Below are 18867 nucleotides of genomic sequence, written 5' to 3'. Positions count from 1 at the left end.
GCAGCGATACCGGTTTACATGCTAGCTAGTATCAGGGAGTTGTTATGGCCCTGCTAGTATACAATATTTGTACTGTAATATTTAAAAGTTAACAATTGTACCATACTATTTGCAACAATATTATGGTGGTGTTTTAAATTGTATTATTATGATTCAATATTATTGTTTGATACTATGTGAATCGGGAGAGAGTGGAGAAGTGCATGAAACATTAATTATATACGCATGTAACCGTAAATCACGTCTATGTAAACCAGCAAGGCCAAAGGTAAACAAATTCGTCACTCAAGTAAGTTCAGAACTTCCAGCTGACACGATCTCTCCAAGTTTCTTGTGGCTTTCATGTTGAAGAGCATGAATGGAAGTACACGTGGTGAAAAAATTGGGTCAATTGAGGCAATTTTAGACCCCTTTAGGCTTCCCAGGAGCAGCGTAGGAAATTTGTTTACCACTGAGTGAAGAGGTTTGTTTACAAGTGACGAAAACTTCCGGCTCGGATAGCAAAAAATTTTCACGGTCATGGTACGGAAAATTGATGGTGCCATGAAAGGCCAACTTGTCAGCTATCCGGTGATGGGTAGCGTTAAGCTAGTGAAAACTTCTATCTAGACTTAGAGACCACATTACGTTTGTGATTTAGTGTGTAAGTCAATGGGGCTTTTAATGGGCGTATGCTACCTTATGAATTAGACTTAACATTAGGCTTGGGTTAGGTATAAAATGTTATTTTAATTGAAAGTGTTTGGAAGCAAACAGAAGCTCATTTGAAGGCAAAAGATAAATTAATTATTCAGGCATAATCTATTAGTATACTATTAGATTATGCCTGAATAATTTATTAAGCCTATGCTAGCCAATATTATCGGCAGGTAAAGGCCTAGCCTAAGTCCGAATTAGCCTTCCTGCGCCTGGGCTACTGCTACTAGGCTATGCAAAGTTGGTAGCTTAGCCTAGCCCTTTTCTGATACAAAACGTAGTAACGTTGACACAGGGCTAAATAAGACCAAAACCTGAACAGATGAATCATAGTTCATGAACTTTTGAAAGGTGTTTTAAACGGCTGTTTCCAGTATGTTTCTCGGTTAGTAATTACCTTGATGACTGCTGCCGAATTAACGTTAGATTATATTTCAATTCTAACGTAGCGTTTGGCCTAGCTGTGAACGTTTGTAATAATAAACACATTCATGCAGATGTTGCATGTTTACATGTTGACGCTGGGCGAGCAAAATTTAAATAGCGCCACAACAGTCATGATTTCTAAATGCCTATATGTATGGCAACAAGGTGCCTCCAAAAAGTAACATCTGAAAGTGTAACTAAGCGCAGGATGGTCAATGTAAATCACGCATCCTCTTGATCTTATCCACACGTTATTGAAGAGGTATTCTGTTATATGGTGTACAATAGTTTGATAAGCCCCCACTTTGATTATGCTAGTTGTACCTGGTCTAACACCTGTGCCAAGTATAAAAAATGTCTGGTATCTCTGCAAGGAAGAGCTGGTCGGATTATTCTAGATCTTCCTAGGACTGCACCTACAGCTGATGTTCTCTCAGCTCTATCCTGGATCCCTATAGAGCAAAGATGGAATTATCACCGCCAGGTTTTTATGCATAAAATCCACATAGCAGCTGCTCCTGACTATCTCTGTGACAAGTATGCCCATGTCTCCTCGAGTGAATCTGCCACAAGAGCTTCTACCTCTGGTGGTTTCTGCCTTCCACATTCCAACACTATTTGGGGGAGACGTCGTCAAACTTGCCATGGGGTTAATCAATGGAATGCACTGCCTCGGCATATTCGTATGTGCAATAACACTGATACCTTTAAAAATAAACTAAAATGTGCAATTAGAAATGGCCTGGCTTTCTGGAATCTTTGAAATCGAATTAGATTTTTATATATATATATTTTTTTTTTTTTTTTTAAATTTTTATATCTGTATTCTGTATTTATTTATGTGTTCTGTTTGTTATATTTTGTATGTTTTATATGTGCAGGGATCCTGGGGAGAACACTGGTTTACCAGTGACAGGACCCCTGGTTACGAATAAAGTTAATAAAAAAATAATAAAAAAAATATGGATAATCATGATTTACTTTAACGTTACTTTACTTTCACGTATGGGTCATATTTAGCGCAGAGTGGCAGCGATACCGGTTTACATGCTAGCTAGTATCAGGGAGTTGTTATGGCCCTGCTAGTATACAATATTTGTACTGTAATATTTAAAAGTTAACAATTGTACCATACTATTTGCAACAATATTATGGTGGTGTTTTAAATTGTATTATTATGATTCAATATTATTGTTTGATACTATGTGAATCGGGAGAGAGTGGAGAAGTGCATGAAACATTAATTATATACGCATGTAACCGTAAATCACGTCTATGTAAACCAGCAAGGCCAAAGGTAAACAAATTCGTCACTCAAGTAAGTTCAGAACTTCCAGCTGACACGATCTCTCCAAATGGTCGATCGTGGTGTTATTGGTCCAGCGTCATTAACTACTTAAACGTTTACCGCAATTGTTCACGAGGTCAGTTTGACGAAAATTGTTAAAACTTTGCAAGTACTGTGAACTAACTCCCGTCACTTAGCCTAGGTTCAGGCCTAAGTAACTGAGTTCCTAATCCTACTAGTCCTAACGTTAGGGGATAGCCTACCAAGTACCAGTAACAACATGATAAGAGCTAAGTCTTATATTTTAAATGTTTGTGTTGTGATATAACTATTAATGTAATGTTACACTGAACACACCAGTTAGAATAATCCGAAATTTTTTTAACTGACCAGCCTACAAGGATATGTTAGACCTTTTCATCAAGTCAATCTTTCGAGGTAGTCTTCCTCTTTTGCAATACATATTAAGCGTTTTGCAAACGACCACAGTAAAGTCTCAGGAGATGTGGTATTAATTGGTCATTAAAATATAGACAAGTGAATTGTGATGCTGTTGGTGACTGTAAATTTTAACATGTAAAGTGTAAATCCAAGCATCATTGTTCTTGGCCCCACAGCAGCAAATTAGTGAAGTGCAAGGTGAGGGGGGGGGGGGGGGGAATTCAACGTAAACACTTGAGTAGATCCCACAAGGTAGTACTAGAAGACTGCAGTTCTGAATATTTTTACTCTCCGAATTATAAAGATTTAGTTCTTCTTTTGAGTTGGGGAAGGGGGAAGGATCAAGCAATTAAGGGGGAACATTACGTAAGCTTATTTTGCCTTAGGGTATCACTATATGTACATACCACACACTGAATTTGTAACTATACTGTTGTATCTCAAATGTATGAACATATTCAGTGGTCATTCTGTTTGCAAATTAACTGTCACCAAAGCCTTCCTTTGTTTTTGTTTTTCTAACTTCAGATCTCCGACATAAGAGATAATGAACAGAGTATTTGATATTTGTGTGGTTGGAGCAGGATTGTGGGGATCAGCAGCTGCCAAATATTTATCTGAAAACAAGAACATCAGGGTGTGTCTGGTTGGCCCAGAGGAGCCGAATAAGGAGGTATGGTATTTATCGAATGTCTCAGAGCTGGAATTTTGACAAAATTGTGTTTATTTTTGTTTTATCGTTCAAAATTCTTATGCAATGTCCCAGTCACATTTCCGTTCATATTTTATTTATTTATAATTTAAAAAAAAATAAAAACCTTAAATATCTCTTGGAATAACCTTCCTGCCACTTTCAAGGTTTCATCATATGAATTAGCGACCAACTGTGACATTGAAAGCTCGGTTGGTAGATTGACAGTACTAGGAACTTAAAATTTAAGGTCACAGATTGAAAACCTGTTCCAACCCATTCATTTTATTCCTCTTTCAAACTTAAAATTTCTAGTTAGCTTTGGGGTCATATATTGTTTACATTAAATTACATCAATCTAAAGATTTGGTAATTCCCTATGCAGTTGCGTTTCAATCTTGGGGGGCACAGGGAGGGCACAGCACTTAATTAGCGGGGAACAATGTTTTTTTGTGAATGCTGTCCTGGGGGAGGGGTTTAAAGGGGAGGGGGAGGGAGAAACTTTGATGATTAATTAAGGGTCTTTAGATGCAATATAGTGCTATATTTTGCAACTTGAAGTAACTTTATGTTCAAGAATTTTCCGGCTTAGTCTGTGCCATATTTATGTTTATAATTGAGGCGGATAAAAAAGTTATTAAAAAAAATGGAAATAAACCCTTTTGCTTTGATTTTTTTGTAATAAGAGTGTTGAAATTGAAATTTATGCAGGGTAGTGGTAAAGTTTAAGCACTAGTGGTTCACGCTAGGGCCTCTGTGACCTTGTAGTAAGAAAACGGAAGCAGGTCACTTCGCCCAACAAACATTTCACCCAACTGCCATTTCGCCCAACCTTACCATTTCGCCCAACCAGCCTGGTCATTTCGCCCAACCAGCCTGGTTATTTCGCCCAACCAGCCTGGTCATTTCGCCCAACCAGCCTGGTCATTTCGCCCAACCAGCCTGGTCATTTCGCCCAACCTTGATTAAATATGATACTTTAGTAAGGAAACGTTCGGGAATTGTTAACGTTACGGGATACGAACCAAATTTTAAGGAAACTTGAATTCGTGGTTAAATTGATTACATATGTGATTACATATGTGGTTACATTGATACAGTGGTTACATTGATTAAATATAGTACTTCAATATTACGGACGGGTTTTATATTTTGATATTTTTTTCAATTTAATAAGGAAACGTTCGGGAATAGTCGGTAGGATTGATCAGTGTCTTAGGGGTTAGGTTTGATAGGTTTTTATGGAGACCGATTCCCCTTTGTTTGTAAAACATTAAATTAACACTATGTGGAACTAGATAAACACCTAACTGCTATGAACAATACCCTTGATTAATGCCTGGCGGACTTGATAAACGCTTGACCGAAGTCATCAAGCAGAACAATAGCTGTGGATTAATAATCCAAATTGAACTAATGAAATAGAAAAGGTGATATTATTCCACACCGATTCCCCTTTGTGTAATAAAATAACTTCCATTGTATGCCTAAGCGCCTAAAGTAGTGTAATCCTCCCATTATACCCGAAATAACTGCTTAGACTCCGATCGATATCGAGCGGACCTCACTTTATTTACCTACCACAAAGTAACATAACCCAAAATAAATCAAACTGAACTAGTGAAATAGAAAAAGTAATAATATTCTGACTGAATATTAGTACAAAAAGGTTTGGCGAAATGATCATGCTGGTTGGGCGAAATGACCATGCTGGTTGGGCGAAATGACCAGGCTGGTTGGGCGAAATGACCAGCCTGGTTGGGCGAAATGACCAGGCTGGTTGGGCGAAATGGCAGTTGGGCGAAATGGTTGTTGGGCGAAGTGACCAGAAAGCTAAGAAAACAACTGGTTATTGTGATGGTCGGTGGAAAGAAGTCAGTTTACTGATGAAAATAATACATTTCGTCCTTTGTAAAAAAAGTTTTGAGTATTTTATCTTTTAACACTACAAATCGTTTTGTTTGAGTAATTTATCTTTTAAAACTACAAATCTCATCTGGGGGGGCACAATTTTTTGGGGTAGGATACGTGCCTCCCCCCAGGACACCCCTTGGCGACCCCACTGTCCGTATGTTGCTCTTCCCATCCTACTTCCCATTTCAGTGTGCAGTATCTCTTTATTTGCTTAACAACATCAAGTTTGGTCTGTGTATATTTGTTTTAGATTTAATCATGAGCTTCGTTTGGACATCCAACAAAGGTAGAACCATATCTATGGTACTGTGCAAATTGTATACACACAAAACTTGTCGCAATTGTTTTTCAGCTAAAATAAACCTTGATGTCGGAATTTCAGGTGCAAAAATAATATTGTTGTAGACTTTTGACAGTAAATGACGTGTACACTAATTGAAAATTTGCCAAGAGTCACTGTGCTGCAGTTATTTACAGAGGGAGCAAGTGATACCCTAAAGAATAGCAATTCTCATCATAGATAGGAAGCAAAAGAGTCTAAATTCACAGAACAGATTTGGAAAAGTCCTGGTTTAATCATGCTGTGTTAAACTGAGCATTAGGTAGAGTTTCTGTTTTATTGTTTTAAATTGTTTTTCGCTAATTGGATGGTGAGCTCTAACGTTTTGTTCATTTTCAGATGTACATAACAGCAGAAAATGTAGCATCTACTTTTGGAAGGTAGTGAATTTTGTCCCTTATTATAAGTACTTCTATCTTTGCACTTGTGTAGCAGTTTGCAATGCAATTCCGGATCAATTGTTCTGCAACATACTGTGCTGTACACTCTTACACTCTGTGTGATTGTCTAGTTGGATTCTCACCAATATCAGAGATTTAACCTGTTGATCCATTAGAAACGCCAGGAAAGGTACTGTTTGCAAGAACTTAAGATAGCTACTATACGTATGCTCAACTTTAATGACACGTCCACTGAACATGTGATATGGTGCTGGGAATGAGATTCGTGACTTTTATGTTGTTTTACAGGAGTACCTAGAAGCAGATGTCCTCGGGTCCCATTACGATGAAGGTAGAATCACAAGAGAGACCGATGCAGATCCAATCTGGGCCACTTTGGCTCAGAGATCGATAGCCAACTACAGAAATTTAGAAACTAAAACAGGTAATTTCATTGGAGAGCTCACTCATGGAGAACTTATATAGAGTCAAAGGGAGTGAGGACTCACGCAAGAAACGTCTAATGCCGGTAATTTGACCTAGTTTCGAATGAGGTGTAATAGAAGTGTTAGACACCACAATCGATCCCAGAAAATACACACACAGCTTACTATCGTCGGTAATTAGACACTAGTGTACAGTCAAATACATGCAGTTACGGTCAATACCCACAACACAGTGTACATAGCAGCGATGGTTATCTCAGGTCCAGATAACAAGGTATCACATTTCATTACTGTCTGCATTTTGTAGCGACAAGAAGAAAACCTCAATTGCAAGCAACGGCAAGTTAACTTTTTCAGAGGGCGGCACACGGTTTGGGGCGAGTCTTCAATGCCTTTAAGAGTCTTTCAATTGACACTGCTGCCTTACCTGTCTCCTCACAACTATGGCACTCATACATGTCTAGCATCAGCTGCATGGTGACGTAGCCTGGACAGCGTACCGGCCTCCTCATTCAACCACCGATAGTGTCTAGTCATGTGTAGAGCAAGTGTTTGCATAAATTTGCATAATTTGCATTTAGACATCAGTAACTGTCATTCATTGCACTTGTGACTTCAGAAGTCAGAATTCCTTCAGATAACACTACCCCAGCTGCTGAATTTGTACTGGTTTGTGTGTGTATGCATGCGTTTGTTTTGCTATCTGACCGACGACTTGAACAAAAGAATTTCAAGTCCTCGGTTGTGATTTCTAAAGAATCACCACGTCCTCGGAAGAATTCTATTGTATGGGGTATTGTTAAGGTTAGGGTACGTGGATTTGAACAATGGAAAATACAATGGGGTCCTCGGTCTGAATGTAATACAAACGTGTGTGTGTGCGAGTGTGTGTGTGTTTTAACCATATAATTACTGTGTATAGAAGTATTTTCCCAACATGTAGTATATTGTCCTTTGAAATGCCTTCTGTTGATGGTTGTTTGGACTGCAACTAGTTTTTAGCAAAATTTTCCCAACCTGAGTTCTTCTATCAGTACCTCCAGACCATGTTTCAAGTAATGACAAAAATCAGTTAAATATGCCCTTGTTTCTGTTTTGCTTAATTACGCAACAATGTTGCATCAAGAGAAAGACAAAGCCTTAACCCACAAGGAAGACCTCTTATGTTAAAAGTTGTACTAAAAACTACCACTTAGGCCCACTGTCACCTCATGAGTTGCGATGATTGGTCGGTAGGGATAAAGAGTCATCAGCTGATGTTGTGTAGAAAATCTTCTGTAGTAACCAAACACATTTTGGGTTTCTCTACTCAGTTATTTGTAATTTGTCACAGTTGTAGACAAATTTATTGTGACTATTTCACATTAACTAAAGAGTTTGTGAACAAGTCGTAAATGTTTTACTACAATTTCCTTAAAACCGTCTACCTCCCTCTAAACTGTAATAATAGAGAAATTAACATGAATTTTTTTTTGCCAGTGTCAAAAGATTTTAATTTGTCAGAAATGATTAACATTTATGTACACTGAAGTCGCTAGTAATTGCTGGTATCTGCCAACAGATTATAATTACTTTTGAAAATGCTTTTCTACAATTTCCTTAAAATCATCTACCTCCCTCTAAACTGTAATAATATAGAAATTTACATGAAAATTTTTTCCAGTGTCAAAAGTGTTAATTTCTCATCACAGAGTAACAAGAGTAATGGTCAATGTCCTCTAGGGTTTTGACAGTTTGTGACTTACAAGTAAAATATTCAATTTAATCACAGGGAACAGTATTGTTACACAGTGTCTACCATTTGCTAGCTTTAATTTAACACTTTTCCTCCATCCTTGTTGAGGTTTAATTTATGGTTTAATTAAATGACATCCTTTGGGATTATTAAAGCCTTAATTATGTAAAACATGATTTTGCCTAATATTTCTTTTACAACTAAATTAAAATTTATGTACACTGAAGTCGCTAGTATTTGCTGGTATCTGCCACCAGATTATAATTACTTTTGACAATTTGATTTAGTAATAACTCTGCTAGTCAACAACACAGAGCAAAAGAGCATAATTACCACACCACTGTTCTTGCGTGGTTTAATATACTAATATCATAGTCTGATACATGTTTACAGTAGCATAGCAAATTGACAAATTTGGATAACGTTTTGCTTTATTAAACCAGATGAATTATTTCATGGCACTGGTAGATTTGAGATAGGAAGCTTAGTGGAGATGGGGGGTGGGGGGTAGTGGGAGGGGAGGAGGCTCCAGTTACATATGCACCTCTCGAGTCCTGACAATTTGTGGACCTTCAAAATGAACAATTGACATGTGCTGCTATTCCGATTAATTATCTATAGAAAGCTCTGCTAATCAGTTATTCTTCTCGAACAAAGCATTTGAAAATGAAAATTTGTGAAATCACACTCATTAAACTTTCTCTGTCCCTTTTGCTTTCTTTTTTTCTTTCTTCTTTTTTTATCTTTTTTTGTTTTTAAAGTATGTGAATACATACTCATGGCAATAATTAGTATCTCAATAAGTGTATTTTCAGAAGGTTATTTTTAATAAATATAAATCAACAATTACAAAAACATCACCCAGAAAATTTCTGTTAGACTGTGACCAGGGCGGTGATAGTAGAAGCAACACTCTCTTCCCTTCCTTAGATACATACCTGAGAGTTAGTTAAATCCTTTTTCCATGTTCTAGTCATGTGATGGACAAGTCTATCACTTACCCCCTTTTGGAACTAATGATGATTTGCCCTTCACATGGGATCTAGAAAATCCTCAGACAAAGACAGCATATCAACGAAATTTTGAAGTTATGAGCTTGTTTGACAACTACTTGACGTATTTGATAAAAAAAAACGACTGAAAAGTGAAATCTGTGACATCATATCACAGCATTTTTATGAACCTTTGTTCATTATCATTAGCAAATAGTATATAATAAGTCTATAAGTTGGTGCCTACTTTTGAAAAGTTCTCTGCAATTTCCTGCGAAAATTTTATCAAAAGTGTTTCTTTATATCGTGTAAAAGCCGAACTGCTATATGAATACTGCCAGCCTTTTTGGTTTGCTTATTGCAATGTAAATTTTTTAACATGTATGACTTTCTCTTTCTAGGAATATCCTTTTATTCGGAGGTCGGATGTTTGACCATTGGACCTAAGGGGTCAGCCTATACTGAATCTGTAGAGAGAAACAGTCAGAAGCAGAATATACCTATCCAGAGATGCATCAAGCAGGACTTACAGACGCTGTTTCCTTATCTGAGAAGGGATCATACAAAGACTTACTTATTCACCAAAAGCAGGTCCGGACACATCTCACCGAGAAGATTAGTCATGGCGCAGAAGACGGCCGCACATCTCCGAGGCTGCGAAATCATCAACGATACTGCCATATCCATTCAGAAAGCTCTCGAGGGTGACCAAGGTGAAGTCGTTATCGGCACCCGTAAGAACGGTGACATCTACGCGAGAAGAGTCTTACTCTGCCCGGGCGCTTTCATAAACTACCACAGACTGTTACCGGAAGGATGTGAAGTGGAGGTCAAAGTTGATACCGAATTGGCCGTCAGGGCCGAGGTATCGGGAAAGGAATTAGCCAGGTTAAAGGAGATGCCTGTTATGATCATGTTTACGGGAAAGATGCCGGACGTCGATGATTTTTACTTGCTTCCACCAATCCAGTATCCTAATGGTGAGTATCGATAATTATCATACCGATTGATAAATGTGTGATTTGCAAAGCTACACATTATGTATGGCGATAGTCCATTGATAAAAGAAAAAAAGCAATGCACTGTAGGGGACGTAAAATATCATTTAAATAAACCTGATATTTCATAAACAATTACTGTATTGCCACCATCTCTTGGGGGGGGGGGCATGATTGCCTAGCATCGCCTAGGTCACCAAAGTTGTTAGGATACAAACCCAAGGAAAAGTTATGTACGGTGATCGTAATGTATGCCCATAGAATTTGATGATATATGATAAAGAACTTCAATTCAAACCCAAGCTTGCTGTAGTAACATTGCCGATTGAAGTTAAAACTTCACCAACACTGCTAATCTATGGTTTACGTATGTATATTATTTTATGATCATTCAATCCAGAAGTAAACTGTCAGCCAATAAACTTTGCTGGAGTGATGACATCAGTATATACAGTAGATGTATAATGTTGACTTATTCAGGGATATTAAGGGATGAAGCCAGGATAGGCTCTTTTCCATTTTGTCAGTGGTCTGGTTAGTTTTGGTCATTATGTGAAAATGTCTAGAATGCTGGTTGTTGCAATCAAGCAAGTGCTGGTTGGAAAGGTATCTATTTTTGATTGATGCTGGTTGGTAAGAGCTGTTTGTTGGTGGATGCCAACCACTAGCTGCCATCCAGCATAGATAGCTATATGACTGCATATATCTGCATATCATTAAATGTGAATTATTCCTTCTCTTTTATACCAGGTAAGCATTACATGAAAATTGGCCATCACAAATCCTTCAAGAAGGAGTTGAAAAATCTGGAGGAAGTCAAACAGTGGTTTGCGAAAAGTGGCGACAAGGATATCGGGGAATTCCTCTTGCAATTGTTGCACCACTATATAGGTTGGTTTACCTCTCACATTGGGGTAGAACAGTTAAGCAAAACTTACATTCTAAATTTTTCAATCAGTTCTCTGCACTTTTATTCATATTTTTTGTTCAGTATACCATAATGTCTTGTAAACCATGCCTAGCTTATCAGTGCGGTATAGAGATAACGTCAGGCCGGAATAATTTGTCTGGAGGGTGCAAACATGTAGATGGTCACATTTGTTATACTATAGTGTAGTTTGTGATACTATAGTGTAGTTTGTTATACTATGGTGTGGTTTGTTATACTATGGTGTGGTTTGTTATACTATCGTGTGGTTTGTTATACTAGTGTAGTTTTTTATACTATAGTGTAGTTTGTTATTGTAACGGACCATACAAACCATTCTATGATAGCAATGACTTTTAGTTAAAGTGCTTCAACATGTTACTGTTCCATTTGTGTTGTGTTTTGTGTGGTTCACTCTGTACACTCAAGGAAGGCATATATACCAATGTATTATGATACAAGTTACAATGGTTGGATAATGGATTCAGCTAAAGAGGTTCAGATAAATTCCAAGCCGTAATGTGCGACTGAACTTTTCATGATAAACACACTGCGCGTACCCATAAAATGTCGGCCAGGTTCAAAACCAGTCCGACTATATTTTCATCAACAAATGCCAAAAGGAAGTTAGCAGTGTGAATTTTCTTTTTTCTTCTTTCTTTATTTTAACAGATTTTGAAGAAACTTCTGTAGAAATTGATGGAGCAGTAACTGCAGGTACACCCACAAAGTACCCTTTCTGTGGAATGGTATCTCCCAGTATTGGTATTCTGACAGGTGGCAATGGTTATGGAGCAAAATCTTCCGATGAGATCGGCAGGATGGGTGCAAAGCTGATTGCTAAAGGAGAGTGGGATCATGATTTGCCTGAGGAATTATTTAGACCTCAGTTTAAGTCACAGAAGTCTAATAAGTCAAAACTTTAGTCTTTTCATCCTGCATGGTCTTTTTTTTTCGTCTTTCCCCCATTTTTTTTCGTGCGTGAGTTAACTTCACTTCTGCAGCTTTAATTTTCTTAGCCAAATTTATGTAGACCGTTAGAAGTGATCAAACCAAGCAAAACTAAACAGCACTTTATCTGACTTTTTTATGACATTCTTTGTTCGGTACATTTTTTATGAAAAGAATTCAGTACTATTAATCGAAAGGAATTTTTTATTGTTTGACTACCACCCACCCGAAAGTCATTGTCACTTTGTAAGGACCATCAACGTTCTTTTTCAGGCACATGTTTTATGAAAAGAATTCAGTACTATAAAATTAAAAGGAATTTATTATTGTTAGACTACCACCCTGAAAGTCATCGTCATTTTGTATTAAGGACTATCGGTAAGCCTTGCTTCTACTTGTCGCAACGTATCTCAACCAAGCATTGTCTTTACTGCATCATTGTCTGAGAATTTCCCCAAAGTAGGAAAGCTTTAGCGTCCATTTGGAAGGAGGGTCTATATGCTTGCATGGTTTTCAGGGGCAAAGAAAGGGCCCTTCAAGCACAAGCATTGAACAAGAAAAAGCGCCCATTGACGACGCATTTTGAATGTTACTTCTACATCTGTATAAACACCCTCCTGGTATCTCAATGGGGTTTACAGGAATGGCTTGAAGAAGCTTTCAGCATCAGGTCAGCAATTTTAATAAATCTGACAAAGTATTTCGTAGAAATAGTATTGAAATTAATCAAACTAAGATGGATACCCTCCTTGACCTTTTCACCAAAGTTTTATAGGGAAATAATTACTGAATCCATTCAATTCTAAATGTATTGTTTTCTGGTAAATCTTCATATCAGTATTAATCCCATGTACTGCAAAATTTACAAGTTTTCACATTTTTTTTCCTTACCTTTCCCATCATTATATGGAATGAGACTTGGCTAGTCCAGCTATTACAAAAACCCAAAAAAAATTAAAATGGTTTGTCGTTGCACTTGTGGTATTTAATAACACTGTAATAATAATCAAACATTACCCTTACATTAACATTGAATATAATGAGAAATAGAGAATATAAAATGTTTCACCTCCTGGTGGCACTACATCACCACAGATTGATGAAGCCAGGTGCAGATCCGAAAGGGGGGGGGGGGGGGGGTGGACCCAAGGCACATTTACAAAAAGATATTGGAACAACCTTGCATGCAGACCAAATTATAGACCTTATACCTTAAACATGCCTCAGAATACACCACTTTCCATACAACTATAATTTAAAACATAAAACGCAAAATTTAATACAGAAACATTTTGTTTGGGTGGGGGTGGGAAGACCCTCAAACCCACCTACATGGGACTCAGCTTCAACAATCCCAGGGCAAAACCCCAACACTTTTAACGTCTGAATGCAGCCCCTGAAAGCTGATACAAACAAAGCAAGGTCTACCATAGATATTTTGCTCACTATCGTATAGCTGAAATCGATAGCTGGCTTTACTTTTCTCTCTCTATTACTTTATTTGCATGTTGTTTGATGATACCTCTTAAATAAGAGATATGTAAGGTCGCAACCTTTGGCTAATATTCATTAGCGATTTATTAATTGTTTTATTCCATTAGAGAAGTTTTAGTCTCAAGCAAATGTTATTAAACGCTTTCATTCTTCATAAGCAAATAAATCAATTCATCATTCCTCGTCTGAGTTCACTTGGCTAGGGTTAACCAGATAACATTCCAAAAGTTTTTATTTTTTCTTTTAATCATTATGATGTATTGTGGTGAAATCAGTGCATATAAAACTATAACCTTGTGTGTGACAATATACTAAAAGATATCAAGTTTAATCATATATAAACCATTAAACTGGTGAAAATATTTTCCAAAAGTATTTCTAGTTCGGTAGTTCATAATATATATAAATAATATATGCTGGTGATTGTATCTTTATTTATGAATGATTTTGTTATCAAAATTAATATTTATTTAAATATATGAATATAATGTTGAATCGTTTAGATTGTTGTTTTTGCTCACATGAAACACTCTCTGGTAAGGACATCAAACGTTATATATAGATTTATGAATATGCATTCAATTTGATAATTGTCTCTATTACACCTCGTCCAAGCCCTATTCGCTGAAGGCATGAACCATATAATGTCGGCAAATGGATAATAATGGATATATATATATATACAGGGGCGTATCCAGGATTTTCTAACCCGGGGGCGCGAATTACTATCTAAGCGGAGCGCCACCATCGGTTGGCGCGCAGCGTACAAGAAAATTTCTGGTTTTGATACCCCCCAGATCACCGGAAATGGCACTTCTCGGGCTTGAAAATAACCAACCATGCGTACACTTTTTGCCTGAGAACCAAGTATTTCCCAATAGTTTTTTGTTTCCATCCATAACCTTTTTGAAGATTGTCACCAGTCACACACCATGTTCGACCTCATCGCATTTCCCGTGGATCATTGCTTTTGTAGGTGATTCTACGTCGCGGCCCACAATACCCGACAGCCCACTTTTCAAGGTTTTTAAGCCCATTATTTGTTCAGAATTTGAAAATTCACATTTCTCGTGAATAAACTCACTTCAAAACATACCCATAATGTTGCACAAAATTTCATCTATGGACAACCAATATAGAAAAACCTCCTTCAACCTCTAACAGACCGGTCAAAATTGCAAGAGTAGAGGGAAGTATGATGAAGAATGTTGGTGAGGATTCTTTCGAAAATTCAGACACTGTTAATTTATTGGTGTAGAAATATAAAGACCTCTTATAACGGCTATTATAAAACTTCGTTGAAGGAAATGAAAAAATAGCAGACATTTCCGAAACCGAACACTACACACATAGGCGTAGGAGGGGGGGGAGCTGCAGCCCCTAATTCGCCATTACCAATGTAAAAGAGAGTTTTGACATAATTGGACCTCTATGCTTTTTCTCCATCTACATAAGACATTTCGTTGTTTACACTAGCATCCCGTGGTATACTGCGCAACTTTCACGGACCGTATGGTACACGATGGCATGCGATTTAATAACCGATGCTTGTATTGATATTTCCAAGTTGAACACGCGCGGAGGGCGCGAAAAAAAAAATTGTTATTTTTTTCGGGCAAGTCGTTACAGCCCCAAATCAAATTGGGCTTCTACGGCCATGACTAAACACATAGACAGTTTTGAGGCTGTTCATCCTGGAACGCCATTTTCATGCTGATTGATATGATGTGATATCTGCTGTTTGCTTTACAATTTCGAACAGGCGCGTAGCGAGGAATTTGCCAAGGGAAGGGCGAAGCTTCCAGGCAAACTATCTAAGCGTAGCGCCACCATGAGTTCGCGCGAAGCGTACAAGAAAATTTTGGCCGATAATGCCTCCCAGATCGCTGGAAATTGTACTTCCCAGGCCTTGTAAGTTGCATCTAAGCATTTTCTATTTAGAAATTACTAGCGATATCATAAAAAAAAGGTTAAGGGGGGGGGCGGTCGCCCCCTTCCCGAAATGCGTCATGTTCCCCGACGACACGGTCGAGTTCGAGACCAGCCACAGTTGGTTTCATAGCACAATTCTACAATTGTTTATGGCGTATACTCACACACGCGTTATGATAGACCCTATATATATAAATATAGATACATTAGTGAGAGAGGAAATATGGAAACGTCAAAAATGGAGTTGTCGGTGTAAGGGGTAGGGTGAGGCGCACGCCCTTCCGAAATCCTTGATCCGTCACTCTCTACCCTGTGTATATAGAGCTGTAATGATGTCACTGTTCCTCTTTCTCTTCCCGGTGCCTTGGCGTTTTTCTTTTACTCCCCCTTTTCTCCTTTTTCTCTCTTTCTTCTTTTTCTTTTCCCTTCCTTCCTCTCCTCCTCCTCTTTTCCCCTTCTTTTTTCCCTTTTTTCTTCTCTTTTTTTCTCTCCTCTTTTTCTTACCCGGCGGGCGCGCGCCCCCAACGCCCCCCCTGGATACTCGCCTGATATATATATATATATTAACCTTCTTCTAGACAAGTCCACGTTGTGAGAAAGCATTGACCATGCCTTTTTCTATTGCATAATATGTAGCAATGAATTCACCCTTTTTATGTTGACCGTGGGACTCGCATGCATTTTTCTAACCTAGTAAATTGATTCTCCAAATTTGTTCACAGATGTTTTATGGAATGTTCAATTTAACAGTTAAATGTCACTCTGAGGTATAACGCTTTATCGAAGGTGACAGTAAATTAAATGTTTAATTGTTTTGATATGGAAAGACCATTATCTTTCTCTTCAGCAAAGTTGGGGATAAAACTGAGTGATCCCCTTAAGTAATAATAATAATAATACACACTGACCACATGATTCATCTTCTTAATTGTGGTTTAAAGAGTTGCTCGTCCAGATCATGGTCCCACTCTCCTTTTATTATCATCTGAGCCCCCATCTTTCCAAGTTCATCTGAGCTACCAGCTCCACTCCCGTTACCTCCTACCAGGACCCCAAGGTTGGGGGTCAACATCCCGCAATATGGACAATCATTGGGCGTGTGAGCGGTCACTCCGGCGTCATACTCTATTGAAGTAGCTTTCACATCTACGAGGGTGGTAAAAACTGCATATTGTTAATCTTGAAGTAAAATAAACGTATAATACTGTCAAAAATAACTATTAAATTTTAATGTATCATCTTAAGGGTGCCACTCATGCCAGTAAAATTGTTCTTGCCGTCAACAAAACAGTGATATCAAACTACACATAAATTGTGAACTCTAAAGCCGGTCGCACACTGAACGAGACCCGACTCAACTCGAAGCTCAGTATTACCTAGAATACCTATAATAATATAGTCAGGCAGTGCGCGTATATCCTTATAAGAATATTACTGATGGAAACTTAGGCAGTCGGGGATAATTCAGTATTTAATTTTCCCGACCCCGATTGACAATCAATTGTGTCTGGCCGTCGACGACTTCAACAGCCCTGCTGTTTCAGCAGATAATAATAATAATAATACATAATTTTTATATAGCGCCAAACAAACTATGAACAGATGTAACCTTTTATAGAGTCACAGAGAACTAACTTTTGCATGTGACCTGAACGACTACTGCTCGATGACAGAATAAAACAGTCGTGTAGTCTGCGCTCATCAGTCGTTCAGAATGCGGGGGACACTTTTACGACTATGCGTGAGTTTTGACGACTATCGCCGAAGCTAGTTGGGACAGTCGACTTGAGTCTGGTCGCATTCAGTCGGCCAAGGTGCTGTCTACTTATTAGACAGGTATGTATGAATCATGAATGTATCCGTTCGAGCTGCTACGGGTTTCGTGGTAAAATTGCGGAAGCCGATAATAGAAGTCTACGTAAACATGACTGAGAATATACAAAGAGTATACTAAGGCACCTCTTAGATTCATATTTAACGTCCATGATTATGAATTGTCAATTGTCAACAACGCTGTAACTGGACGACATACATTAATCTTGGAGTGACTCGAACTCGGGACCTTATGATTGAAAGGCACCGGCGTTAACCACTGATCTAACACTCCTGTTTATCGACTGTTGTAAACAGTAAACGACTGTTGTAAACAGTTTATCGACTGTTGTATATAAGGGGTTAATCAACGGTCTAGCGTGCGTTACTCACAGGATTAATGCACGATCGGGGGGTAATGCAAGCGATGCACGAGGGCGGAGCCCGAGTGCATCCAGCGATAGCATTAACACCCGTTCATACACTACCATTTGTGTGGGGGAAAAATCATCGGTCATATTGACGCCAAAGGTTACATTACAAATGTGTTCATATTAGAGAATTCAATAAAATGTCTCACGATATCGAAGTTGGAGTCTAATTGACCATTATGTGATTTTCTAGCACAGTTGGGGCCCGATACTGATGACTGGTTTAAAACAGCGTTTCGATGAGTTTATTAAACCTACAGAGTACTATCCATTATCATAAGATTTGCCATTTTTGAAACCGATAAGAACCTTCTAGTTTTGTTTCCACCAAATGAATTTTCAAAGACGAGTAAATAAGGAATCCATGCAAAGCTATTTTCAATATTTCTTACATTAATCACAAAGGAAAAGCAACATGAAAGAAAATTTTATCAAAACGACCTATATATTAAAAAAAATCCTTGTGGGTATTTTCATATGATATAGGGTTAGTTTTATAAAACATCAAAATCAGCACAAAAAGAGCGATATCAAAGGATGTATTAATAACTTCATATTCAGTAACGTAGAGAGCCAAACCATAAACAGAGAAAACCATCCCAGGCTTCATTTGCAAATACTAATTTTATAGTTTTTTTAAATTTAATACTGCTCCCCCCCCCCCCCCACTCTCTCTCTCTCTCCCTCCTCACAACACGGCTAGTGTATCGAAGGGTTGACAAGTTCCTCTCTTTCCAGGGAAGGTGAGCTAGGCCCTTTGTACATTCGTGTACCTAAACATAAATAATCTAGCATTTTTAATGTGTTTTTAAAAATTCCCATCCGCCACTAATGAGGGATATTGAGTTCGAATATAGCACTATTAAGCAAAGTATAATGAGGAAACAAGTTATTGATTCCACCAGACTCTAGGGTTGGGCGATATATCGAAAATTATTATTATCGCGATAATTTTTTTTCAAGACGATATTT

General features: G+C 38.0%; 2 protein-coding genes across 9 annotated transcripts in view; one reads left to right on the top strand and one right to left on the bottom strand.

Moving 5' to 3' along the window:
* The window catches only part of LOC139978349 (monomeric sarcosine oxidase-like), a 37031-nt gene extending 22811 nt beyond the window's left edge, over positions 1 to 14220 (top strand). For 2 of the 6 annotated variants that reach the window (XM_071988479.1, XM_071988476.1), the window contains 5 exons: positions 3380 to 3524; positions 6486 to 6621; positions 9751 to 10329; positions 11098 to 11238; positions 11948 to 14220. In XM_071988479.1, coding sequence (XP_071844580.1) covers positions 3399 to 3524; positions 6486 to 6621; positions 9751 to 10329; positions 11098 to 11238; positions 11948 to 12201 — 1236 coding nt within the window. In that variant the 5' untranslated portion in view covers positions 3380 to 3398 and the 3' untranslated portion in view covers positions 12202 to 14220. The other 4 variants (XM_071988477.1, XM_071988480.1, XM_071988478.1 and 1 more) reach the window with 4 other exon arrangements.
* LOC139978348 (uncharacterized) overlaps positions 13949 to 18867 on the bottom strand; it is a 49880-nt gene continuing 44961 nt past the window's right edge. For 2 of the 3 annotated variants that reach the window (XM_071988472.1, XM_071988474.1), the window contains exon 6: positions 13949 to 16816. In XM_071988472.1, coding sequence (XP_071844573.1) covers positions 16569 to 16816 — 248 coding nt within the window. In that variant the 3' untranslated portion in view covers positions 13949 to 16568. The remainder of the gene's footprint in view (positions 16817 to 18867) is intronic. The other variant, XM_071988471.1, reaches the window with a different exon arrangement.

This window comes from Apostichopus japonicus, chromosome 13, assembly GCF_037975245.1.
Source record: "Apostichopus japonicus isolate 1M-3 chromosome 13, ASM3797524v1, whole genome shotgun sequence".
NCBI lineage: Eukaryota > Metazoa > Echinodermata > Holothuroidea > Aspidochirotida > Stichopodidae > Apostichopus > Apostichopus japonicus.
This window is presented reverse-complemented; position numbering and strand designations above follow the sequence as displayed.